Below are 25,754 nucleotides of genomic sequence, written 5' to 3' on the forward strand. Positions count from 1 at the left end.
TGTCTGTGTGAGAATTAGAAAGATAAAGCACCACTTCATCTCTCTCCTTTCCCAGCGAACTGCGTATGAGAACTTGAGCTGAGTTTTGGGTCTGGGGGAAACAGCATAGCCCTAAGACAGTGTCCAACACATTCCTTCTCCCATTCCACTGCCACAGAACTGGGCTTATCTTTAGCCTAATCCAGCAGAAGTTTCTAGAACACTGTGAAGTGTTAGGGTGAGAGGAGCTGCTTCTTGAACTGCATTCTGCACCCCCCCCCAAAAAAAAATGCAACCTCAGTACATATCCAGAGTGTTTCTGAGCCCCATAGAGAGAGGAACTTCCTCTTTGAAAACTTTGGCCCAGAAATCCTTGGGCGAGTTTGTTTCCTGTACAAAGCATGATGCTAGCAGCCCGTTGGCCAGATGCATGGAGAGCTAGGAACAGGCCAGGAGAGGCCAGGCAGTGAGCCTGCGCACTCACACTCAAGGCCTTCCCTTCCTTCTGCTATTCAAGACCAGTCAGGCTGTTACCACCTGCTAACGTGCCTGTGCAGAGGAAGCCCAGCTCCCAAAGTCTCCAAAGGCGAGTCCTGGGAGATGTGGGTATGATTGGCACGATCTGGGCACCAGCTGTGTGCTCATGGACTTGACTTTGTTGAGGTTCCCATTTTTAACTACCAATAACCTCATTCTGTGCTGAAAGCAGACACCTTTTCTGGGACCGAAGCCTGAGCCAGGCTGAAGGGCTGAGGGACTCAGGGCACTGTTCGTTCCCACAGTCGCTCTCGAAGCAGCCACTGCCCTTTGGGATTTTCTGTCTCGAAGTAGTCCTCCCCGGGAGACGCCGGTGGCTCCAGCGCAAAGAGCTCCGCATCCCACTCCATGTCTTCTCTGGAGAAGTTGAAGAGGATCCGTCTGGAGCTCCCCAGGCTGGAAAGGAGGAAGGCAGTGGAGGGGTTAAGCTTGGCATGGCCAGCTGCACAGAGAAAGGCTGCTCTGATTTACCCCTCTGCTGGAGACCACTAGATACTCCCCCAGTGCTGGGCCTTGTGGAGGACAACGCAGTGTTATCATGGGGATTATGGATGGACCTCAGCTGGACCTCGAGCTGGGCTTGAAGGAGAAGGGTAGGTGATGGGTCTGGGGCACTGTTTTAACATGTCCAGCACATGGTTCATTACTATGGGAGGAAAATGCCATTTAGAAAACCCTGGATCCATCAGCGTTGTATTTATCTCTTGGAGAAACAAAGAGAAACAGGAGGATAAGCCTACCTGGGCCTTTCTGTTGTAGACGGGGAGAATCCCCTGGGTGGCCTGGGTTGACCAAGGCAAGAGAGCACGTACTTTTCTGAATGAGGAGGTCGCAGAATTTGGGGCTAGAGATGGTCACCTGTCTTGGGAAAGAAGGATCTGGAGAGAGAGAGGGGCCAGGAAATGGTGGCAAGATGGCAAGAAGGGTCCAGCCAGCAAGAAGTTATCTGAGCCTTCCCAAGGCAAGGGCATTCTAATAGGTCTGATGCTGGTTCTTAATTGGTGCTATGTCCTCCTCAACCCCAAACTGTTCCTTAGAGTTTTTAGCACACAGCATGCCTGCAGCACTTAGGGGAAACAAGGCGAGAAAGTGGCACAAGGCATTAGGACCAAGTGGGCCAGAGAGAAGGAAAGGGAGTTTGAAGCCAAAGCGACAAGAGTGATGACAGCAGTGAATGAGACGAGTGTATATAATATAAAAATAATTATTTTGACTAAGACTCTGTATCCAGAATACACAGCAATAATTTTTGGCTTGTGAGATAGGGACTCAAGGCATCTTAAAAGCCATCTCAAGAATCTGAGGGACATGAGACATCTTGGTGATACTGTGTGACCCAAGCACTTACTCTTTTTTGCAGGCTTTGGGCTTAAATTTCAAGGTGCTGAATGCCCCTTCCACAGCCTTGGGCAAGTAAATGGGGTGCCTCTCAAGTCTCCTCTGAGTGCCAATGGTTCTGCGCTCCATGCTCCTTCGAAACTGGCCGTCTGTCGTGTGTACGGTGTGCACCGCTCTGTCCTCAAAGTGCCGGCGTGGCACCCGCAGGATCCAGTTGGAGTGCAGGCTGTGCTCCCGGGAGCTCGTGGCCACTGGAAAAGAGAAGCAGGGGCCCCAGAAAGGAGAACTCACCATCAGGAGGAGCAGAAACCAATGGAGATAGTGGACATGGCTGAGAACTTACAACAAATGCATATACACAGCACCAAATTCCTAGACAGGACTGGAGAGCCAAGCAAAGGGACTGTGTGACTGCAATCATGGTCCAGGAATACAGCGGGAAGTTGTGTCAATTAAAAGTAAGAACACAGGCCTATATTTACTTACTTGGAAAGATGCACACGATGTACTGTAAATTTTTAGGCGAGAAGATGACAAAATAGCAAAGAGATCCTTTTTTTGTTTTTAAAATTTTAAGTGAATCTGTGTATCTGTTTTTAAACCTTTTTGAAAAGACATACATCAAAATGTTGAGAGTGGCCCTGGCCGGTTGGCTCAGTGGTAGAGCATTGGCCCAGCATGTGGATGTCCTGGGTTCGATTCCTGGCCAGGGCACACAGGAGAAGCGCCCATCTGCTTCTCCACCCTTCCCTCTCTCCTATCTTCTTATCTCTCTTCTCCCTTCCCACAGCCAAGGCTTCATTGGAGCAAAGTTGGCCCGGGCACTGAAGATGGCTCCATGGCCTACTCCTCAGGCACTAGAATGGCTCTGGCTGCAATGAAGCAACACCCCAGATGGGTAGAGCATTGCCCCCTGGTGGGCATGCCAAGTGGATACCGGTCAGGCTCATGCGGGAGTCTATCTTGCTGCCTCCCTGCTTCTCACTTCAGAAATATACAAAATAAATTAATTAATTAAAAATGTTGACAGTGACTATTATTCCCTGGATGGCAGTATTACAGATCATGTTCTTTACTTTTTCCTTCAGGTTTTGGTGTCGTTTGGTTCCTTTGATTTACAATGGCCATATGATACTATTGCAATCAGAGGAAAACCATAATGTCATTTGCAAACAGTTATAACTGTGAAGATGACAGAAGATGACACTTGCATCCTCAGTGGATTTTGCTGTCCTCTCACCAGTGCCCTGCATCACTGGGCTCAGGTCCTAGGGAGGGGGCTGCTCTGCCGGGGACTGAGGGTTTGGGTGGAGAGGAGCACAGGCAGCCGCCCTGCAGGCTCGGAGAGCAGGAGTAACCCGTGACATTCCGCAATTCTGCAGAACCCAGTGAGAAGAGAAGTCTCGAAGAGTAAGGGCAATCGGGGCCAGAAAACAACAAACAACAAGAATATAATCTTCTGATCATTAGATAAAATACTCAAGAACTATTTAATATTGGTACCAAAAGCTGTTACCTCAGTCAGCTCTGAATAAAATCACCATTAATTACATCAAGAGGGGCAAGTCAAAGATGAAGAAAACTGACAGTTGAGTAATGGAATTTAAAATTGGCCTCTACTCACCTCTACTCACAAACATGGCTGAATTCTTTTCCCTCCTTCAGGAGAGTCACGACACACCCAGACAAGGAGAAAACCACTGCCCCCAGCCCTCACCTCACGCCCTCTCTGGCTATCCATGCTGGGCCTGGGCAACCACCCTGGTCCTCTCTTGCCCTGCACATCCTCCCAGAGTGGTGACTCATGAAGGCCACAGAGGGAATGCTGGGGGAAGCAGTGCAGAGGGATGACAAAATGGGTGACGCCTTGCAACAGGGGCAAGCTGCTCAGGTCTGGTAAGAAGCTATATTTTAAAATACAGTTCGTGGCCCTGGCTGATCGGCTCAGTGGATAGAGCATTGGCCCAGCATCCTGTGTTCGATCTCCAGTCAGGGCACACATGAGAAGTGACCAGGGCTTGGTTGATTCGAGCAGCAGCTCCAGAAGGGTGTTGAGGGGTGGATCCCAGTCGAGGGCGCATGCAGGAATCTGTCTCCCTTCCTCTCACTTAAAAAAAGTAATAATAAATTAAGAAAAAAATATATAGTTTGTCCTTTTTTCTTCTTTTTTTCAAAGTTGTAGTAAAATACAAATCACATAAAATTTACCACCTTAACCATGTTTAAATGGACAGTTTAGTAGTGCTGAGTATATTTGCATTAAGTGACAGATCTCCGCAACTCTCATTCTGTAAAACTGAAACTCTGTGCCCATTTAACACCTCCCCATCTAATGTCTTCTTTCAATCATTTCTCTATAGTTTTGCCTCTTGGAGTCTTACAAGAGTTTCACCCTGTCTCAGCGGGGGCAATGGACGTCAGGAAAGAAGTTTTATCCAAATATGGGTTGACGGGGCAGGCTGAGGCAGTGGCAGCAGAGACAACTCAAGCAGGGAACGCCCAACAGAAGAGCAAGCTCAGGTCCAGGCTCTGGCGCACAGAGGTGAGTTTCCCTGTAATCGGGAGGTGGGATTCCCGAGACCTCATTTCTAAGTGCGCTCCAGAGACCGCAACGCCCCCACCTTGTGCCCCCAGGCATGGCACTCACCATCGAAGTCCACGTCTTCATTCGGGGGTTCCAGCTCAGCAGCCCGCGGCCGTTTCTCTGTATCCAGCTCTGCGATGATGGAGTCAAAGAAGGCCATGGCTTCGGCCACATCCGCGCTGAACTGCGAGTATTTCTTGGGGGTTGCTTTCTGTTACGGGTAAAGGGGAGCAGAGAGAGAGGCCTGAGCCAACCTGATAGCGCCCTCACACCAGTCAGCCGTGACTGCCAAAAAAATGAAATGTTGCTGAAACTAAATGTATGCGAAGTTCTAGATCTGCAGAGTTTAAAAGGTAAATTTGGGTAAGTGCTCTGTGTAAGGAAAATAGATACTCCACGTCTACATTGCTATGGGTCAGTGGATTACCAATTATCTCAAGAGAAAGGATAAAAAGATCTGCCTCTCTCTTAGTCAAGGATGGTTGTTGACCATTAGGCAAAATACTTAGTATTTCTTTGCCCTTTTTTGTTCCCTGCTGATAAACACCCAAATAGGCAATTAAACTGTTCCTCACAGGAGGAAAGAAACACAAGGTATGTTAGAAGGACTCCCTAAAAGTTGTCAGTGCCTAAACCGGGAAAACTTACACTCAAGTCATGGAATAAATTGAAGAGAAAGTAGTATGATTGTTTGAAAAATGTAATAAGTAATAAACTATTGTGTATAGTTAATAGAAATCTACTGAGTGCCCAGCTAGGTTCTGGCCTCTGCCCTGATTCATTCCCCTTATCATCTACACAGGAGCCCACCAAGAGCCACAAGTGACTGACATCATGGTAGACCTCAGTGGAGAACTCACCATGAGAGGCACAGAATCAATGCATGAACTAATAAAAAGTTCTCTGAGGAACTCAAGAAATAAGAGAATTCAGAAGGGACAATATGTGTTAAGCTGGGCTATTCTGAGCATATGCAAAGGAGTAGAATTCTTTTATTTTAGGTGGGCGTTTTGAAAGTAGGATAGTATTAAAAATAAATATGATTTTATTACAGACTGGCACATTAGGAAATGAATGTACAACATTTTGGTGAAATGTATGTATATTGTACTATTAGAAAAATTTTTGGATCAAGTGTTTGTTGTGTTTGTTTGTTTGTTTTACAGAAAATATTAAAGAACCACAACATACATCTGAATCTTTTTTGTTAAAGGTTGGAAACTATTCAAATGTGGTTATCCTTCCCCCTTCAAAAGGCCTACTAAAATGAAAGCAAAGAGTGCAGAAAGTAGAAACCCAAGGATAAAAAGAGCAAGAGAGGCTATCAGTGAAAGATGGATTTCCAAAAAGCTCTGTCAGTTGGACAGCAGCAGCAGAAGGGTAATTGGTGTAACAGAGCAGAGGGATTGTCCTCTCAGAGCCTCATGGGTGGGAAGAGCTGCTGAGGAAAGAAACGTTTTATATCTTAGAAACTAAAAATACTCCGGACTTGACAACACCAGACACACTAAGGTGGGGAGTAGGACGCAGGACTAATAAAGGATTGGTTGAAAGTCTATATGAGCACAGCAATCCAGGCCACCATGCATTCTCCTTATAGTCAGGTAACAGGGGAGCTCATAAATATAGGCAAGTCAATATTCTTTTATCTTCCCTGTGTCCTTTCTTTCTGGCCCCACTGCCTTGGATGTCTCATCTGGCTGACTCCTATTCATCTATCAGGACTTGGCTGATACAACTCAGCAATTCCACTTCTGGGTATTTATCCAAAGAAATCCACTAATTTGAAAGAACACGCACACCCCTAGGTTCATTGCAGCATTATTTACAATAGCCAAGATATGGAAACAGCCCAAGTGCCCATCAATAGGTGAGTGAATAAAAAAGCTTGGTACATATATACAATGGAATACTATTTGGCCATAAAAAGAATAAAACCTTACCATTTATGAGAACATAGATGGACCCAGACAGTATTTATGCAAATTAAAATAAATCAATCAGAGAAAGACAAGTACCATATGATTTCACTCATATGTAAAATCTAAAGAAAAATATAAATAAACAAACAAAACAGAAACAGACACATAAATACAGAGAACAGACTGATGGCTGCCAGAGATGAGAAGGGTTGGGGACTGGGGGAGAAAGGGGAAGGGACTGAGAGGTCCAGACTGACAGTTACAAATAGTTACAGGGGTGTAAAGTACAGCATAGAGAATACAGTCAATAATATGGTAATAACTACCTATGGTGCCAGTTGGTAACAGAACTATTGGGAGGAACATTCTGTAAAGCATATGACTGTCTTACCACTATGCTGTACACCTGAAATTAATTAAAATAAAACTGAATGTAAAAAAAAAAAAGAAAGGAAGGAAGGAGAAAGAAAGAAAGAAAGAAAGAAAGAAAAAAAGAAAGAAAGAAAGAAAGAAAGAAAGAAAGAAACTTGACTGAGATATCCTCTTCTCCAGGAAGATCACCTTCTCCTAATTCAATTCTCAGACATACCATTTTAGAGATTTCTTTTTGTGAAGTGGAAGAGAGAGAAACAAACAGGGAAAAAAGCTACCAATCTGGACTGAGCCCCAAAGAAAGTATGAATACTATTTAAGAGGAATGCCAGGTCCATAGGTTTTTGCATCTCAGAATTCATCTCCTCATGGAGAGTATGTGTCTTAATTCTCCAGTAGCAATGGCCATCAGTGTTCGGCTTACTGCAAAAGACTATGTCTTGCATGTGGGCATCACATCCTTTTTTATTTGGGCCACCCTACATCAGATGCAAGCCACTCATTCCTTAACAGCTCCAGGAAGTAGACTTTAGCAATCAGTTAAGAGCAGCCCAAAGCAGTTGCTTTCAGTTAGAAGGGTTTAGAAGAGAGTCTTTGGTGTGTTAATGATCAAAGGGCTGGAAAATAGTGAGCACACTACCATTAGTTACATTAACATGAGTCCTTTGCCGTAACCTCTTATGAATCTCCCGAACCTCCTCAAGTATTATCCTCCAAGAATAATATTTACAAATTAAAGAAACAAACTGTTGGGCAGATAAGATATATTATGCTCACTTTGTTAAAAATGGTGCTGCCCATGTGGATGGTCATCGCCTAGATCCCTGGTCAGCAGACTGCGGCTCATGAGTCACATGCGGCTCTCTGGCCCCTTAAGTGTGGCTCTTCCACAAAATACCATGTGCGGGCACTACCTCGATAAGGAAAGTACCTACCTATATAGTTTAAGTTTAAAAAATTTGGCTCTCAAAAGAAATTTCAATCGTTGTACTGTTGATATTTGACTCTGTTGACTAATGAGTTTGCTGACCACTGGTAGGTAATAATATTAATTGCCTTCATGCTTGGGAAGAGGTGTGGTTATGCTAATATGTGTTGGAGAGGGCTTTCGTGCCAAAAGGTTTTAAAACAAAACGCTAGGAGGCCATTTTAGGAAGAGTGATCACGTTTTTGTGGAAAGGAACAACCCATGCTGGAGCAGGGCAGGGAGGCCATGTGGACGAGGCAGCCAAAATGGCAGAATGAGGGAAGGAGAGGCCAGTTCATGAAGGAGAAGGAGATGGGGAACAGAGGTGAATAAGACTGGTAAAGTGGAAGCCTTTGATTCTAGGAAAACTCAGATAAGTCAGTGGCTTTGGGAGCCCTGAATGGAAAAGGAAGTGTTTTCCACTGTGTATATATTCTCACTCGCCAGGTGCGAGCTAGGATTAAAAAAAAAAAAGAAGAAGAAGAATCACCAGTTTTCAGCTCTGTTAATTCTTTACCATCTGTCCGAATCAAACCTGAACCTGTGTTGGCCAGGCGGCTTTAATGGCAGCTGTAGTTACTGGCTTTACACAAACCACTAGCATAAACACCACCACTTTAACCACTGAACTCTGTCCATCAAAACTGGTGGAGAGAGTCTCTTTCAGCTGCACACTCATTAGTCACTCCAAATATTCAAACATGCTGATTGTTTTCAAGCTTTAGGACTCAAGAATCACACCCCAACAACTTGTAAAACTCAACACCAGGAAGACAAACAATCCAATCAAAAAATGGGCAAAAGAAATGAATAGACACTTCTCCAAAGAGGACATACAGATGGCCAATAGGCATATGAAACAATGCTCAACATCACTAATCATCAGAGAAATGCAAATTAAAACCACAATGAGATATCACCTCACACCAGTCAGAATGGTGTTCATCAATAAAACAACACAGAATAAGTAAGTGCTGGCAAGAATGTGGAGAAAAGGGAACCCTCCTGCACTGCTGGTGGGAATGCAGACTGGTGCAGCCACTGTAAAAAACAGTATGAAGATTCCTCAAAAAATTAAAAATCGAACTGCCTTTTGACCCAGCCATCCCACTTTTAGGAATATATCCCAAGGACACTGTTCCAAAAGGAGAAATGCACCCCCATGTTTATGGCAGCATTGTTCACAATAGCGAAGATCTGGAAACAGCCCAAGTGTCCATCAGTGGACAAGTGGATTAAAAAGCTTTGGTACATATATACTATGGAATACTACTCAGCCATAAGAAATGATGATATTGGATAATTTACAACAACATGGATGGACTTTGATAACATTATACTGAGTAAAATAAGTAAATCAGAAAAAACTAAGAACTGTATGATTCCATACATAGATGGGACATAAAAATGAGACTCAGAGACATGGACAAAAGTGTGGTGGTTATAGGGGTGGAGTACAAAGAAAACCAGATAGAAGGTGATGGAAGACAATTTGACTTTGGGGAATGGGTATGCAACATAATCAAATGTCAAAATAACCTGGAGATGTTTTCTCTGAACATATGTACACTGATTTATCAATGTCACCCCATTAAAATTAATAATAAAAAAATAAAAATTAAAAAATAAAAAAGCAGCCCACAGATGGGAGAAAATATTTTCAAATCATATATCTGAAATGAGAAATGTACCTATAATAAAAAATTCTTAGGACTCCATAGTGAAAAGACAACCCAATTTTAAACATGGGTGAATAATTTGAATAGACATTTCTTCACAAAAGATATTGCATAATGACCAATAAATACATGAAAAGATGCTCAAAATCATTAATTATTAGAGAAATATAAATCAAAACTACAATAAAATACTATTCACATCTACCGAAAAGTTATAATAAAAAAAGACAGATGATTTGTGTTTGTGTGAAACTGAAGAAATTAGAACCCTCATACATTGCTGGTGGAAATGTAAAATGGTGCAGACACTTTGAAAAACAATTTGGCAATTCTTCAAAAGGCAAATGTAGAGTTAGTTGCCACATAACCCAGTAATTCCACTCCTAAGTGTATATATACCCAGGAGAAACGAAAACAGACATCCACACAAAGATTGATATATTAATGCTTATAACAGCATTATTTGTAATAGCTAAAGAACTAGAGCAACCCAAATGTTTGTCAACTGCTGAATGGATAGACAAAATATGATACATCCATACGATGGAATGTTATATGGCAACAGAAAGGAATGAAGTACTGACACATGCTACAACATGACAAACCTTGAAAACATGTTAAGTGAAAGAAGCCAGACATAAAAGACCACATACTGTATGTTTTCATTCATGTGAAATTTTCAGAATGGGCAAATACATATACAAAAGGTAGATTAGTCATTGCTTAGGGCTAGCATTGGGGAGTTAGAAGGAAACAGAAACTGACTATTAATAGGCATGAGATTTTTTTATTAAGGGGGAAAAAAACTGTCTGAAATTAAATTGTGGTAACGGGTGTTCACCTCATGAATATACTAAAAAACATTGAATTGTATACTTAAATGGGTGAATTATGTTATATGTAACTTATAACTCAATAAAGCTCTTTTTGAGAAAAAAAGAATGAATCACATCCCTCACTGTACCTTGCCCTTTTTGCTGTGCTCAGCAGAGACTGCCTTCCTGAGACACTGACAAGTCCCTTAGACAACACGAAGAGTCCCATTCTCTAGGTCCCATTTCCAGGGTTTCTACTGAGTCATTCCATACATTGCATTATAAAACTTGTTTCTGTTAAGAGCTTTTAGATACTGATGTGGCTGGAGAACAAGACATTGGTACACTCTGGTGACATTATTTATGGATGAACCGCAAGTCTCATCATAAAGGAGGGCTTTTCCTCACCCCTTACCCCAATTACCCTCATCAGATCTCCCCAAACCCCTCATGCAATGAGGTAGGGACATAAATAAATGTTAATGAGTAAGCAATTTGCTCTCCTCCTTACTTAGCCGTGCCTTTCTTCCCTATAAATGAAAGTCCAGCCTCTGGCCAAGTCTAAGAGCCAGGCCTGAGAGGCGGAGAGGGGATGCCTCCCGCTCAACCCTGTCAGGGCAATTCTGTGACAGTCCAGCCCCATTCCAGGCAGGCATCAGAATCTCCTGGGGGGCTGTTAAGAATATCTCTACCTGGCCCTTTCCCTGACCAACTACTTCAGATAATCAAGTGATTCTAATGCACAGCAGGTGACAGCCACCACCCTGTAGGGAAGGGGCATGGGGGAGGGACCCGTGGCTGAGTCTAGCTTTTTCAGCCTTCCCACAGCTTCCATGGGCCTCTCTCACCTCTACAAGGACATTCTCTTGATCGATGCTCACAGAGACCACTAGCACATGGGCTACATCAGCTGAGGCTCAAGGGTCAGGGCTCGGGCTCATACCACTGGAAAATCTACTTTACAAACAGGTGGTAGTATACAATGGGACATCAGTCATCAACAGCCCTGGGTGAGAGAAAAATAATCCTTTCCCCTGAACTCAGAACTCCAGATAAAAGGGGATTGCTTCCCTCTCAAACTTGACTTTTTTCTAGCCCTGAGCGCTGTAATGCATGTAACGCAGTCTGCACCCTCCCGCACCCGGTCAGGCCCGAGTTTCAGGGGCTCATGTTCCAGGCCGTCAGCTCTACAGCAGACCTGGGGAGGAGGCGCTTTCTGTGAGCATCTGCATTGCGTGGCGACTCCGCCCCAGTCTGCCTTTCACATTTCACCTCCACCCGCATTAGGGTTATCGTTTTCCAAGCCTCCCCGTCCTACCCCTTCACCCCAGGCCTGGCTCTCAGATTACTTTGCCCCAATGGAAACCTTTGCATTTTTCCAATCCAAACCCCATTGTACTTCTAATTTTAGTTTCTGAGTCTGCCCAGGGCAGTTTATGATCTTTTTCTGCATTTCCTATCAGCTGCCATCCTGCTGGTACACCTGCCCTCTGGGCACCTGGCCTTCTCCACCTGCTCGCTTTCTTCTGGCATCTGTCAGTATTTGCTTGCATGAGATTTAGATTCTACAAAATATACTTCCAGTTGTAAAGAGCAATATTGTTTTAAAGGTTAGGGTAGTAGGGGGGGCAGTCTAAGCCCACTCAAAGCCAAGAGGACCACCACTAAACATCTAGCCTCTTTCTCACCACTCCTTGGCAACCCTCCTCACCTTTTCAGAGGGCCGACTCACTCATTGCAGCGAACAGTGGTGGGCCCCTCTCCTCATGCTCACATCCTGCCTGTGCGAGCAGTCACCACAGCACATGGTACTATACCCTCGTAACTCCCAGCAGACCAGTGTCCTTAAACTCTTGTTTGAGATAGCTCTGGCAAATACAACTCATAGAAAAAATTGTCTATTAATAAATGCTCACCACCAGCCCCTGCATGCATGAGACAGGTTGTACAACATACACGATTCTAACATTCTTGGTTGTAATTCTACCTCTTTCTCCTCTAAGGAAACTCAACACACCAGTCTGGTCCAGGTAATGGTGTTGCAACTGCAGCTTTAGACTGTGGTATGGGCTGCTTTGGGGGCAGATGGATTATCTTTTCATCTGTGAATGTCAAGCACCTATATTTTGGTGGCTGGTATGGAATAATAACTATTTGTTGAGAGAATGAATGTATGCTGTACACATGCCATTACCTAATGTTTATATTCTCCAACCAGTTTGCATGTTGCTAATGTTTACTCTTGGATTTAGTTTGGCAAATTTTGAGAATTCTGTACTCCTTATCTTTATGGAATACTGATAATAATCTCTTGAACTAATAATACCTGGAAATCTAAATGCCAATATAATTGAGATAAAATGTCCAGGATCAAGTGTAGAGTCAGTCTAGAATGGAGAGATCACTTTCCTTTGTATCATTCAGCTGGGTGACATTAAAGGCAAAATAGTGCAAATTTTTCTACAAGGAATTTAATATCATTAAAAGAAGCTTTTAATAAAAGAATAAATCTTAAGAGCTCTGACTAATTCATCCACTTTGCCTTCTGCCATCCTCACCATAGATATTCAACAAATATTTACCTAATCCCTTTCATATTAGAGCACCTAAGGAAATGCACTCCCATAACTGAATAAGAGTTTGTGAAAAAAGAATGAGAGTTTATGAAACAAGAAGTGTAGATATGAGAAATAACTTGGAAAAAGATATAATTATGGGAAAAAATATATAACTATGTAAATTTAAAAACATATATACAAATAGCCACATACAAATTTTCAATAGATAAGCTAAATGGTAGACTGGCCAGAACTGAGGGGAAAAAAAATCAGTGAAGCAAATAATAGAGCTTAAAAAAATCACGTCAAAAAGATAAAAAGAAGAAAGTTTGTCACAACTTAGCCTTGGTATTACCTATCATATCTAAACATCATAATCATTTTGGAAGCACGTCTTCTATCTTTGGCATTAGAGGTTCTAGACTTACAGGATCATAAATTTGGTCCTTTTTCTCCCAGCTTTATAATCTTAAGGTCATTATTTATTTATTTATTTAGCTAGCACCTGGTAACTCCTCGTCTTAAATATCATTTAAATGGCCATTTCACTTTAACAAAACACCGAGTGAAAATATTTTTATCATATTTATCAAACTGTTAAAAGCCAAACTGATAGAATTGAATTAACATCTTTGAAATCTTCACATCCAATAAGTTTAACATGCAATGAAAGAAAGGATGGATTTGTTCATAAATAATATTGGAAAACTTTGCTATTTGGGAAAAATTCAATTTGAATTCTCACTTCTCACTACATGTCAAAATAAATTGTTGATTAATGGGAGAATTGGAGTTTTCTCATGAAACTATTAAAAATGGAGAAAAATGGAACATATGCATCTGACCTTGAGGCACAGAAGAACTTCCTAAGCATAAGCGTAATAGTGAACTATCAAAGATGAAAAGTGAAATATTTGACTACATAAAAATCAGTAGTATTTCTAAAACAGATAATGTCAAATAAAGTTAAAAGATACATGACAACTTAGAGAAAATATTTTTAACAGACATGGCAGATAATGTATTGATATCATTAATATAAGAACATTTCATATAAGTAAATAATAAATCTTTAATAGAGCCAAAAAATTTATAAAGACATAAATGAACAACCCATTAAATAAGAAATACCACATTGGAGTGATAAAATAAAAGGATCATTCTTTGCTTGAGCAATAATAAAAATATACATAAAATAATGCAGTTCATCTGTTACAACAATCAACTTTTAAATTAATGATAATACGTGGTGTGACAAAGAGCAACAAGAAGAGCTTCTCATTTGTGACAAATGGATGGACCCTGAGAACATCATGCTAAAGATGTAAGTCCAATGGAAAAGTCAAGAACCATATGATATCACTGATATGTGGGATGTAAAACTGCAAGCTGCAAATGAACGAACAGTACAAACAAACAAAAACTCAGACAACAGTATGGTGATTTCCAGAGGGAATGGGGGTGTGGAGGTCAAAAAGTGTAAAGGGTGTCAAATATATGGTAACAAGAAAATTTGACTTTGGGTGGTGAACATACAATGCAATATGCAGATGATGTATTATAGAATTGTACACTTGAAACCTATATAATTTTAATAACCAATGTCACCCCAATAACTATAATTTTTAAAAATGTAGAAAAGAAGGGTTTTCTAACTCGCTGTTGATAAAAGAGTAAATTATAAAATGTTTCTGAAAGCAGTATGAATAAAACTCTTTTAAAATAAGTGACCTATAATTCTTGACCCATTAATCACTCTTTAAGATTCACTGCTAAAAATGACTTATAGATATAGAATAAGATGAATGTGTTTATAATTTTTAACAACTGTTTAAAAACTCTAAGTTATTACATATTTTCCATTAAAACTTGAGTTTTCAAAAACTAGTTAATGAGATGGGAAAGAACCAACAATATATAATATTAACTAAAAAGAGAGATTGTAACAAGTACCGTATTTCCCCATGTATAAGACGAACCTTAATTATGAGGCCCAAAATTTGAAAAAAAATGTATTACATAAAGTTATTGAACTCAAGTTTTATTAATCATAAAATTCATACAACTCCTCATCAATGTCAAAATTCCCATCCATTATCTTGTCCTCATCTGTATCTGATGACAAATCACTATCTTCATATATTGCCTCATCTTCAGTTCCACCTATGGCATTTGAAATGCCACACTTCTTAAATGAGTTGACAATTACCTCAATCTTGATATTATCCCATGTGCAAACTTTTTCACCCAGGTACAAACTTCTCCTAAAGTTGGTTTCTTCATTCTTTCTGCTGGTGTCAAATTGTCCCCAGAAGACTTCATCCATTGGTTCTATTCATCTCTCATGGCAGCTTTGAAGGGTTTGTTAATGCTTACATCAAGTGGTTGGAGCTGGGATGTCAAGCCTCCAGGTATGATGGCAAGTTTTGTTTTTGCTCTGCAGCAATCTTCTTTGTGTTTTTTGTTATGTGTGCCCTGCACTGATCAAGCACCATAGGGCAAGTTTGCACAAGAGCCCATCTGGTTCCCTTCTCCACATGTTCTCAAATCAGATCTTCATTCCATCTTGATCCACCCAACCCTTTTCATGAACATGGACAATCACTCCTCAAGAAATGTCTTCTTTTAGCATTGTTTTGCATTTGAAAATCAGCATAAGAGGCAGCTTAGTTCCATCAGCACAAGAAGCTAGAACAGCTGTATAATGACTCTTTTCATGTCTGCTTGTCTTCACAGTTACAGTTTCAACCCCCTTCTTATCAACAGTTCTGTTACTTGGGACATCAAATTGAAGGGGGACTTCATCCATATTTGCAATCCGTTCCAACTCAAACTGATGTGTCTTCCAACATTGAATGACAAAATGATGAACTTCAAGGACCTTTTCTTATAGCTTTTAGGCATCTTTTGGGCAATTCTGATGCATGTACGCATGCTTAGTCCATTCTGTTTCATGAACCGGAAGCACCAATTGTGTCCTTCTTTGAAATCAGTAACTTCTTTTTCATCAGCAATTCTTCTTGCCTCATGCTGAACCATCTTTGTGGACACAGGAATTCCAATTACCCTTCGCTCTTCAATCCATATCTTCAATTCCCTCTCTAAATCAGGCCATTTTGCTGACTTGCCTCTCCTGGCCTTCTTCTGCTGTGGTGTTTTCAGTAGGGTTTCTTCTTCCTGTAGTCAGTCTTGGATTGATTTTTCAGCTGGAGGAGGATCACACTTACATTCAGCAGCACTATTTCCATTCACTTTGTGAACTGAATCACTTTTAACTTGAATTCAGCACTGTACAAAAATATTTTCAGAGCCATTTCGGGGCAGAATGGGGCAAAATGTAACTTACAGTAATATATAGGTAGCAAGTGCAAAACAATGAATGCAAAGACAACAAGCCTGAAAAAGCAGGAAATGCAAGTTAAAAAATCTACAACAATGAGCGCAAAAAGAAGCACAAAAAAGCGGGAAATGCAAGTAAAAAAAATCTACAAGCACTATATAAGACGCACCCAGTTTTTAGACCCCAGATTTTTTGAAAAAGGGTGCGTCTTATATATGGGGAAATCTAGTATATGGCATGAACCAGACGTAGTCAATTTATACATATACATACATTAGGGTTGCCAAATTTAGCAAATAAAAATATCAAATGGCAATTAAATTTCAATTTCACATAAACAATGAATACATTTTTAGTATAAATATATACCAAAATATTGCATGGACATTTTTACAGTAAAAAAAAAATCTGTCTGAAATTCAATTTTAAATATTCATCTTTATTTTATCTGGCAACCCTAATATACATATATACAAAAATACAGAAAATAGTGATTGAAAGAAAATATACATTTTTGAGTTAAGTATCTGTTCAAAAGATACATGGATAACAAGCACCTGACAAGCTGCTCAGCATCATTAGTTATTAAGGAAATGCCACTAACATACCCACTGGAATGGCTAAGGTTAAAGCAGCTGATCATACCAGATCAATATCAGATGTGAAGCGATTGGAATTCTCATACACTGCCTTAGCTGTGTAAAATGGTACAATCAATTTGAAAAACAGTCTGGCAGTTCCTTAAAAAGTTAAACACACACATGCCATATGACCCAGCCATTTCTCTTTTAAAAGAATGAAAATACAAAAATTTTACACAAATTTTCTTGGCAGCTTATTTGGAATAGCCCCAAACTGGAAACCTGAATGTCCATCAACCAGTGAGTGGAGAAGCAAAAGGAATGAACTACTGATACATGCGACAGCATAGATGAATCTCAGAATAGCAGTGCTGAGTGAAAAGGCCAGAAACAAGAAAGAGCACATAACTTATGATTCCTCTTACATAAAAGTCTAGAAAATGCAAAGTAATCTCTAGTGACACAAGTAGGTTCGGTTGCCTGGGGATGGGGTGGAGGTTGAGGGAGGGAAAGCAGGATTATAAGGGGAAGGAAGGAAGCTTTAGGGGTTAGGAAGTGTTCATTATCCTGCTTGTGGTGCTGGTTCCAGGGCTGTGTCATATGCCAAAGCTTATCAAATTATTCACTTAAATATATTTTATACATTTATAGTGGTTATCTCTATAGAGTTCTAAGTTACTTTTATTTTCTCTGTATACTTTTCTATATTCTGCAAATTTCACCTAATGAGAAAATACAACTTTATCATCAGAAAAATTATGTTTACCTAAAAAAGTGTCCTTTTGATGGTGAGCTCTGATCCATTATACACTGGATGTTTTAATTATTAGGATCTGATTCCACATGAATATACTCAAACTGTATTCTACTCCATTAAAGACAAAAAGTAATTTTTCACTCACTAAAAACCATAGACCTATTATTTTTCTAGATCTTCCATCACACTTTTTAAGTTTCTTTCTTCAATTACAGTTGGAGTTTCTCAGATTATTGGTTTATTGAACATCTACTATGTGCCTGGAGCCTTGCTAGAGGTTGGTGATGAAAAAATAAATAAGACTCAATGTCAGTAGCAGAAATGGCAAATGAACAGACTATGATAGCGCTATGTGCGGAGTAGTAGTGCTGGGTGCTGAGTGCTGAGACGGCGGTCGGACGCTGGAGGAGGGAAACCCACTGGATTAGATTGTGAATGTGAGAAATGGCTTCCTGGGGAAGGCTTTCTCTTCCTCCTGAGAAAGGTAAGAAGTTAACCAGGTGACCAGAACATGATGGAGAGAAAAAAGTGAGGAGGAAGCATTGCAAACAGCGTGTGCCGGAAAGATAGATTGGAAAATATAATTACCCATTTAGCAGCCTGAGAGGGGCTACAGGAATTATATGCTCTGTTATCAATCATTATTATACTGTCTGTCATCTTGTGGAGAGCTCTGCCAAGCATAATGGAATATTCTTTGCAGCTCATATTGAATTTTTACTGCCTTTCAGCTCTGCAAACCAGATACAGGCCACGTGATAGAGACCCCGCCGCCACCCTATGACTGATGCTCCCAGAACGCCTGCATTTTAATATCAAATGTGCTTGCAGAAAGTCTCCCAAAGAATCTGGAAAAATATTTCTCAGCTGTGTAAAACAGATCCAGAACCTGCTTCCTTACCCATGTGCAATTTATAGAGAGATAATTTGGAATCATTTCAGATGAATTAAATTCAGGCTCTCCTGTCATAGAGGAGAGTGATCTTCTATTGGCTGTTGACATGGTCTTATTTCCTGAAACAAGATTAAGTGGCCTCTATAGAAAATTGATTCTGAAAGCTGACTATTGTCAAGATAAAACTACTTTCAATACAAATCAATCATTTTTGGCAGGTATTCTCCAGAATCCCATTGGTTCTTCTAAAATCATTCTTGTGGTAGGTGAATTTTTTCAGTTGAGTCAGGGGGTCGGTTGGGGGGGGTAGTGCAAGGAAAGGGATAACATTTTGAAATTAGTTCATCCAGGCAGACAAATCAGGAATCTAAGCTGCCCAGAACCAGAGGACTCACAAGAGAATTAATGAAGTTTCTTCTGGTGTGGTAGGTGATGGGTAACCCCGGCCTCAAAAAATGTCCAGGCCAAACCATCCGGGCAATTGTCCAGGGGGCACTGCAGCCAACCCAACTGCCTCCTTGGGCCCGTCCTGGCTCCCTGAGGCTCTTGCCTGTGTAGCCTTGTTCTCATAGTAGAATGTTGACTGTTTGCCAGTCACCTGGGCTTAAATAAAGTATGAGGACCTCAGTAAGGACCCCAGATGCCAATGTGCATTTGGTCCGAGTCAGAGCATAATCTAAAACATTTCGTTTTCATCTCCCTCTAATACCCAAACCTATCAGCCATGCAAAGAAAGGGCATTCTGACACACGCTATAACATGGATGAACCTTGAGAATATTATGCTAAGTGAAAAAAGGCCAATCACAGAAGGACAAATACAGTATGACTCCATTTATATGAGGCTCCTAGAATAGGCAAGTTCATAGATACAGAAAACAGAATAGAGGTCACCAGGGATGGGGGAGGGAGGTATAGAGATACTGTTTAATGGATACAGACTTTCTGTTTGGGGTGATAAAAAAAAGTTCTGGAAATAGATAGTGGTTAGCTGTACTATTGTGTATGTACTTAATGCTACTGTACACTTTGAAATTATTTGAATAGTGAATACAAAAATAAAGTTTAAGTATTTTACTTAAAAGACTACTTTATATTTTAAAAAAGTTAAAAATTGTCAAATCTTTTATGAAAGCATTCTCCTAATTTCTAAATGAATTAGTTTTAGAGCTTCCATGACCTCTTAAGGAACCTATTTTCTAGTGTACTATAAATATATTACATAAAATTCTAACTATATATACATACATAAGGTCTCAAAAATATATTAAGGTTTAATAGTCTTTAGGATGAATTATTATGGGCTTATATAAATGATAATCTGGAAAAGTTCATGAAAGTCTAGTGTGGTGGTAACCTCTGGTTATTGTCTGACAACAATCTGAAAAGGTATACATTGTTCTTGAAAAGAAATTTATATAAAATCATTCAAAGAAAAGCACTTAATTTCTTAAGAATTCATTAACTGTGATGAACTTTGTTGCCCATAATCTGGAGACACTGAAAAGTGCTCATTTAAGGAGCTATGAAGTGCTATTTTTATCATGGTCAATTTTATATTATGTTTATTATTTTAACATACACATACACAAACTATGCTAAAATGAGTGATGAAAACATCTGGAATCAGATCACTATCTGATGGTTGCAGAGCTCTGAAAATACTAGAAACCACTCGTCATATATTTTAAAGGGTAAGTTCCGTGGCATGTAAATTAAAGCTGCTATTTAAAAAAGAAAAGACAGACTAGCTGAGAGGAGCGATGCCCACAAGGAGGAGTGAGAAGTGGAAAGTGAGGCAGCCCACAGTCCCTCCCAGCAGCCAGAAGAAATTACCATGGGAACAAGAGGGTGAGGGGCCAAGGCCAGTCTGGTTCCAGTCGTGTCTTTCTGAAATGCTGGGATGAGGGAGGGAAATTGCAGGAAACAATAGGACAACTTTTTACTTTTTACAGGCCTTTTTCTTTCATCGGATAAGCTACATAGTCAGAGGATTTTGACAAAGATCTGGGAAGGCTATGTGGTCCATCCATGCCACAAGCATGTGAATTCTTCGCTGGACCCAGAGGCAGCAGCAGAAGTACACATCCTTCCCTAGGTCCTCACTAAGACCCGGTGCAATGCTGTGCCCTTGGTTGTCACAGCCGGGGCTCTCAGACAATGCCATCAGAAATCTGTGTATTGGTGCATTACCTAGTGCTCCCACAAGAGTGATCACCCATGAGGACAGGGACTTCGACTTGCTTACCAGCATCTAGAATAATCCCTAACACATATGCTCAATAAATGTGTTGGTGGATGAAGAATGAGCTAATGATATATGTATTGATTAAATGTTACTAAAATGTCACTGAGAGAATTACCAGCCACATTACATTTGGTTCCCTGTATTCTTTCATATGAGAAATTTTGAAATTTAAAGCTGAGGAAAATAACGCTTTCCTTAAGCAATGGTTATATCTTCCTCTCAGATAGGTAGAATTTTGAAACGAGTCCAGCTCCCTTTTTATTGTAGCTTCCAGGAAGTACAGAGCCAAATATGAAGCTCACATATAGCAGCTAAATTGGCTGCATGATCTGCATAGTCTTTTGGTTTTCTGTTGATTCTTTTTTCTCCTGATTTTCCAACCTCCGTTGCTACTTTATTCTGCTGATGTGTGACTCACTCTGATACTGTGTAGAATGAATTGGGAAGTATGAAAGTATTTCTGTGGGGATCATTTGGAGACACACTATCTATCCATTATCAAGCTCCCAGTGCAGCAGTGCTCACGCTGCTTCCCCAGCTGTTTCCATGAGTGCAAAGATAGGCTGTACAAACTCAACATTTCAATGCTAAGGAGACCAAGAGTAAAAGGGGGATAAGAGTTAGCCATGTGAAGAGAAGGTGTCAAGATAGAGGGAATTTTAACTGATGAGTTGTGGAGAGGAGAGAGCCTGGAGCATACCTTCTCGCCACACTTCTGGTCCAGGTTTCTCCTGGACAGAGACAGCCCAGGCCACGCAGCCCGTGTGGGAGCTGCACCTGAGCACAGAGTCCACGTGGGGCGGGATGACTCTCCCAGGCCCACATTTGCAGGATGAGGCAATCGCCTCACCTCATCCTGATGTGTATGCTCCTGCATCTGATATACTACACAAGCTCAAACTATGTTTTGCAATTGAAAGGCACCATCAATATATTAACAAAAGTGTGAGTTCTGGCACAATAGAGCCTGGTTCTCTCTTCATCAGCTGTACAGCCTTACATAAATCACTTCTTGTCTCTGAGCCCCAGTTTTTCCATCTGAAATGTGGGGCTAATACTCAACACATTGGGCTTGGAGGATGATTAGAAGTCAGGAATAAATGCTGATTGTTCCTAGTTGTGCCTGGGCTTCAGCACAGAAACAGGGGAGGTTGGTGTAAAGGAGTCTCCTCTGTCCCTTTGTGATGGCAGAAACGAGCCAGGTGCCCAGGGAAGGAGGGTCGGATGGCCTTGCCCTGTATGTTCTGAAACTCTATGTTCCAGGACAGGACCATTTCAAATACACCATGCTTCTGCCACATGAATTTTGCACTGTGCTGAAAATTCTAACATTTGTCATCCAAGCCAACTGAGTCTCATCCAAACCAACTGAATCATTTGGTCAATCTAAATGAGTCCCAAATCACAGCTTATGCCCAACAGTGACACACAATTCCACAGATAGGAAATTTTCGTTTGTTTTGATTTTAAAATGTTGCAAAAAATGTTTTTCATTCATTTTTTGTAATTACCTATAATGCTGATAGAGGAACAGATTGTCACAGGCCTGGCCAAGACTCTCCATGGGGAGACCCTGAGGTACTCCAACACCTATCCCAGGCTCACCTCAATTCCTCCTTCTATCGGTCCATGGAGGTGCCCTTCCAGGCTCTCAGCATCTCCGGAGGGCTAAGATAACATACCATTTGGTACCCTGGTGCATCATGTCTTAGATGCACACTATCATTTCAGTGGAACCTATTAAAATGCCTTCCTGGGAGCTGTGAGAAACTATGGGTCTGACCCAGTGGTGGCTTGTAAAATCAATTTAGTGTGTCATGACCAACATTTAAAAATAAACATCAGAATACCAAACAGAGAATAGGAATAAATCTATTTCGTGAAACATTTGTTTGGGTAAACATCTAAAATCTATTTCTTACTGATAGTTTTAAACAAAACAGTTTAAAAGCCATTATCATTCCCCCAAAATAAGAGACAGAGAGGAGAACTTAGGTTCCGTGGCTAATATTTGTGAGGAGGGAGGGAGAGCTTGCATGAAAACAACAGACTCTTAAGTCTGTGAAGCATCCATAAGTGCCAAATAAGTACTCAGCACTAGGCTCTGTAGGATAGAGGGGGCTAGGAAAATGACAAAGACAGTTTCAGCTCCATCAAGCTCACCAAGCTCACTGCAATCCACCAAGGGAGATGGACATGTTCACAACCACAATAGAGTTAGAGATGAGTTTAGACTAACATTTGAGAAGAAAAAAAAAAAGGCTGATTCTATAGAGAAGTGTATTCATTGCCTAGGGCTGCTATTACAAAGTACCACCAACTGGGCAGCTTAGACCAACAGAAATTTCTTCTCTCATAGTTCTGGAGGCCAGGAGTCTGAGATCAGGGTGTCAGCAGGGGCATGCTCTTGTTGACAGTGCTAAGGAAGGCTGTCCCAGGCCCTCTCCCAGCTTCTGATAGTTCCATGGCTTGTGCATGCATGGGTCCCAACTTTCCCTTCTTCTGACACCAGTGATGTTGGTTTAGGGGCCCATCCTAGTCATTTGCAATCACCCTAACTAATAACATCTGTAATCACCCTTTCTCCAAATAAAGTCACCTTCTGAGGTAGCAGGTATTACATAAACATATGATTTGGGAGAGACACAATTGGGCACATAGCAGGGGGTCAAGAAAAAAATGTGTGCGCCCCAAACCTTGAACATCATTTTCTATCAATGCAGAAGGAAGGAGCTCTCCTGGTCCCCTGTCCCTGCGGTACTCAGAGAGCCAGGCAGGCACAAAGCACTGTGCCAGCCTGGCCTTGCAAGGACACAGAGCCTGCCCCAGTGTTTCTCAGGTATGCCCGTGTACAGCCCTCTCTTCAGCAGCGATGACGGGGAGCCGCTGTCTGAAGGCTGCAGGCTGCACGTCCCAGTTCAGTCAGTGAACACTGGACTACCTTGTGTGCTCCGGGTCCTATCACAGGCAGGGCTTTGCTTCCTTCTCATGAGGTAGATTTTTTATATTGAATTTATTGGGGTGACACTGGTTAACATGCTTACACAGGTTTCAAATGCCTGATTATATATTTCCACTCATATACTACAGAAATAAAAGCCCAGAGAGATTTGACAAAGGCACACAGCTTTTGTTTGTAAGTATTGGATTAAATTTCAGACCTCATTCTGACTGACTTCGAAGCCCTTTTCAACCTCTTTTCTGATGACACCATGATAAGAGGCATCTCCAGAGGAGGTCCATACACTGCCCTGGGTCTGTGAGCCTCCTTCCCACCATTCCTACTCTGCCAGAGCTGTCAGTCTGCCTCTAACCCTCTCTCTGTCTTCAGATAGCCGAACTAGGGAGGGAGGCAGGGAGCTTGGTGCTACAGAGAGGACTCCTTTTTGCTGGAAAAGGTAGTGCTTACAGGGGCTCTAACCATAGCCTAGAACCCCAGGATACTCAAGCTGGAAGGGAGTCCAGAAGCCACTGCAACCTCTCTGTCATTGGAAGTGGCCCCGAAAGAGCAGTGACTGGCCCACAAATCTACAGCTAGCTGGTGCAGGTCCAGTATCAGGACCTAAAAATAGGGTCTTTGTATGGACCCTGACTTAATGTACTGTGGGAGAGAAATTGATTATTTAAACTGCCCCCACTTGAGATAAAATGCAGACAGTTGAAACCAGTTGGAGGAGGCCAACCCCTGGAGATTTGATAGTGGGCCAATCAGTCATTCAACGTTAATGGGGCTTACATGGCCTGCGGGACACTCTAGGGACACATTCAGGATGTGGGAGAGACAGGCCTTAGAGTCCCATCATCTGGAAAACGGTGAATGGAAATAGAAAACAAAACAGCCTCCAACTTCAGGCATTAAAAAGATATATGAGAAAATACAGACATGAGGAACTGAGTGAACTGGAGGCCCTGTCGGAGTCAGGTCTCTGGGCCTCAGCTTGCTCTTCCGTGGCACAGAGGGTGCCGCCACCCTCTTCTCTTCCAGTGTCATTGAAATGCTCAACTAAAGGAACCGTATACAATCACTGTGGTGGGTAAAAACGACCAGACAAATGCAAGTTATTTCTTTCACCCATTTCCTGGTTAGTCAGTTTGTCTGGGCTTGAAGGCTCCAGTGCACGTGGAGACACAGACTCTCTCTGTGGCTCTGCACAGGTCCCCAAAACACCTGGGCCGGGGTCCTGAGGGAGCGAAGCCTCCAGTTATTTGGTTCACATGGGGCTAAGCAGATAGATATTTGGAAACATCTTGTTCGTATGAATATTTCACTCTTCGCTGGGATTTTTAGATGTGATTGCAACCATGTAAATAACAGCAATGGTTTGCTGAGAAAGGGTTTGCTGTCACCGAACACCATCCAAGCACGATCTCATCCGTGGAATGGGCGGTAAGTGACAGGTGCTCCATGCAGCGCAGTGCTGCCTGGCACCGCAGCCCACACCCTGCCCCGGGCGGCTCTGCCTGGGCCACCAGGAACTGTGCCTTCCCCTTGCCTCCACGTGCGAAACCAACAGGGAACCAGCCACCCTTCCCAGGCTGGGAGATGGCGATGGGCAGTTTCTGCGGACAACGGCGCCATCGCTCTGAGTGTGCACATTCGCTGAGCTGTGCATGGATGAGGCAGGTTTCAAACAGGCATTGGAAGACCTCTCATCTCAATTGCACTTCTCAGCGGCACTTACCTTTATTCCTTTGGATGCGGACTGGCCAGGGGCCTTCTTTCCTCCCTTGGAGGATTTGGACGAGGTGGACGAGAAGGCCTGGGCGCGCTTGGGCTTCAGGTCGTTGAGGCTGCTCAGGTATTTCTTCCTCAGAGCCAGCAGCTCCTGCAGGTACTGCAGACAGTCCTGGGTGCGGGAGTACATCCACGCCCGGTCGCCCTCCTGCTGCAGGTAGTACAGGCTGGTGTCCATGCTGCTGGTGCTTTTGTATTTCTTTAGGGACTCGCTGAATTTCTCCCCGTGGTCCCCAACCACGTACATGGAGCTGCTGCGGATCAGCCGCACTGTGGGTCCCGCTCCGTCGTAGTAGGCGCTCTCGGCCACCTCCGCCTTCCTCTGCGGGCTGGCGTTGAAGAGGGAGTGGAGCTTTCTGAACATAGTGCTCGGTTTCTCTCCGTGGGTGCCTTCCAGCTGCCGGCTGCGCCACTTGATCTAGCTGGGGGTGGAGAAGCCAGCGTGCAG

General features: G+C 42.1%; 1 protein-coding gene across 1 annotated transcript; it reads right to left on the reverse strand.

Moving 5' to 3' along the window:
* Positions 1-737: 737 nt before the first annotated feature.
* Positions 738-25,670, reverse strand: C6H13orf42 (chromosome 6 C13orf42 homolog). Its single transcript, XM_066234896.1, has 4 exons — positions 25,254-25,670; positions 4,502-4,649; positions 1,865-2,105; positions 738-912 (listed from the first exon to the last, which is right to left on the reverse strand). The coding sequence occupies exons 1-4, from the start codon at positions 25,668-25,670 to the stop codon at positions 738-740; spliced, it is 981 nt and encodes a 326-aa protein (XP_066090993.1).
* Between the last annotated feature and the right edge of the window lie 84 nt (positions 25,671-25,754).

Source organism: Saccopteryx bilineata, chromosome 6 (assembly GCF_036850765.1).
Source record: "Saccopteryx bilineata isolate mSacBil1 chromosome 6, mSacBil1_pri_phased_curated, whole genome shotgun sequence".
NCBI classification, from domain to species: Eukaryota; Metazoa; Chordata; class Mammalia; order Chiroptera; family Emballonuridae; genus Saccopteryx; species Saccopteryx bilineata.

Excerpts from the sequence above, each read along its gene's own strand:
- C6H13orf42 (XM_066234896.1), bottom strand. The coding sequence starts at position 25,670 with ATGTTCAGAAAGCTCCACTCCCTCTTCAACGCCAGCCCGCAGAGGAAG. Across the intron at positions 4,650-25,253 it reads CCGCATCCAAAGGAATAAAG|AAAGCAACCCCCAAGAAATA; the intron begins GTAAGTGCCGCT and ends TACCCGTAACAG. Across the intron at positions 2,106-4,501 it reads TGAAGACGTGGACTTCGATG|TGGCCACGAGCTCCCGGGAG; the intron begins GTGAGTGCCATG and ends TCTCTTTTCCAG.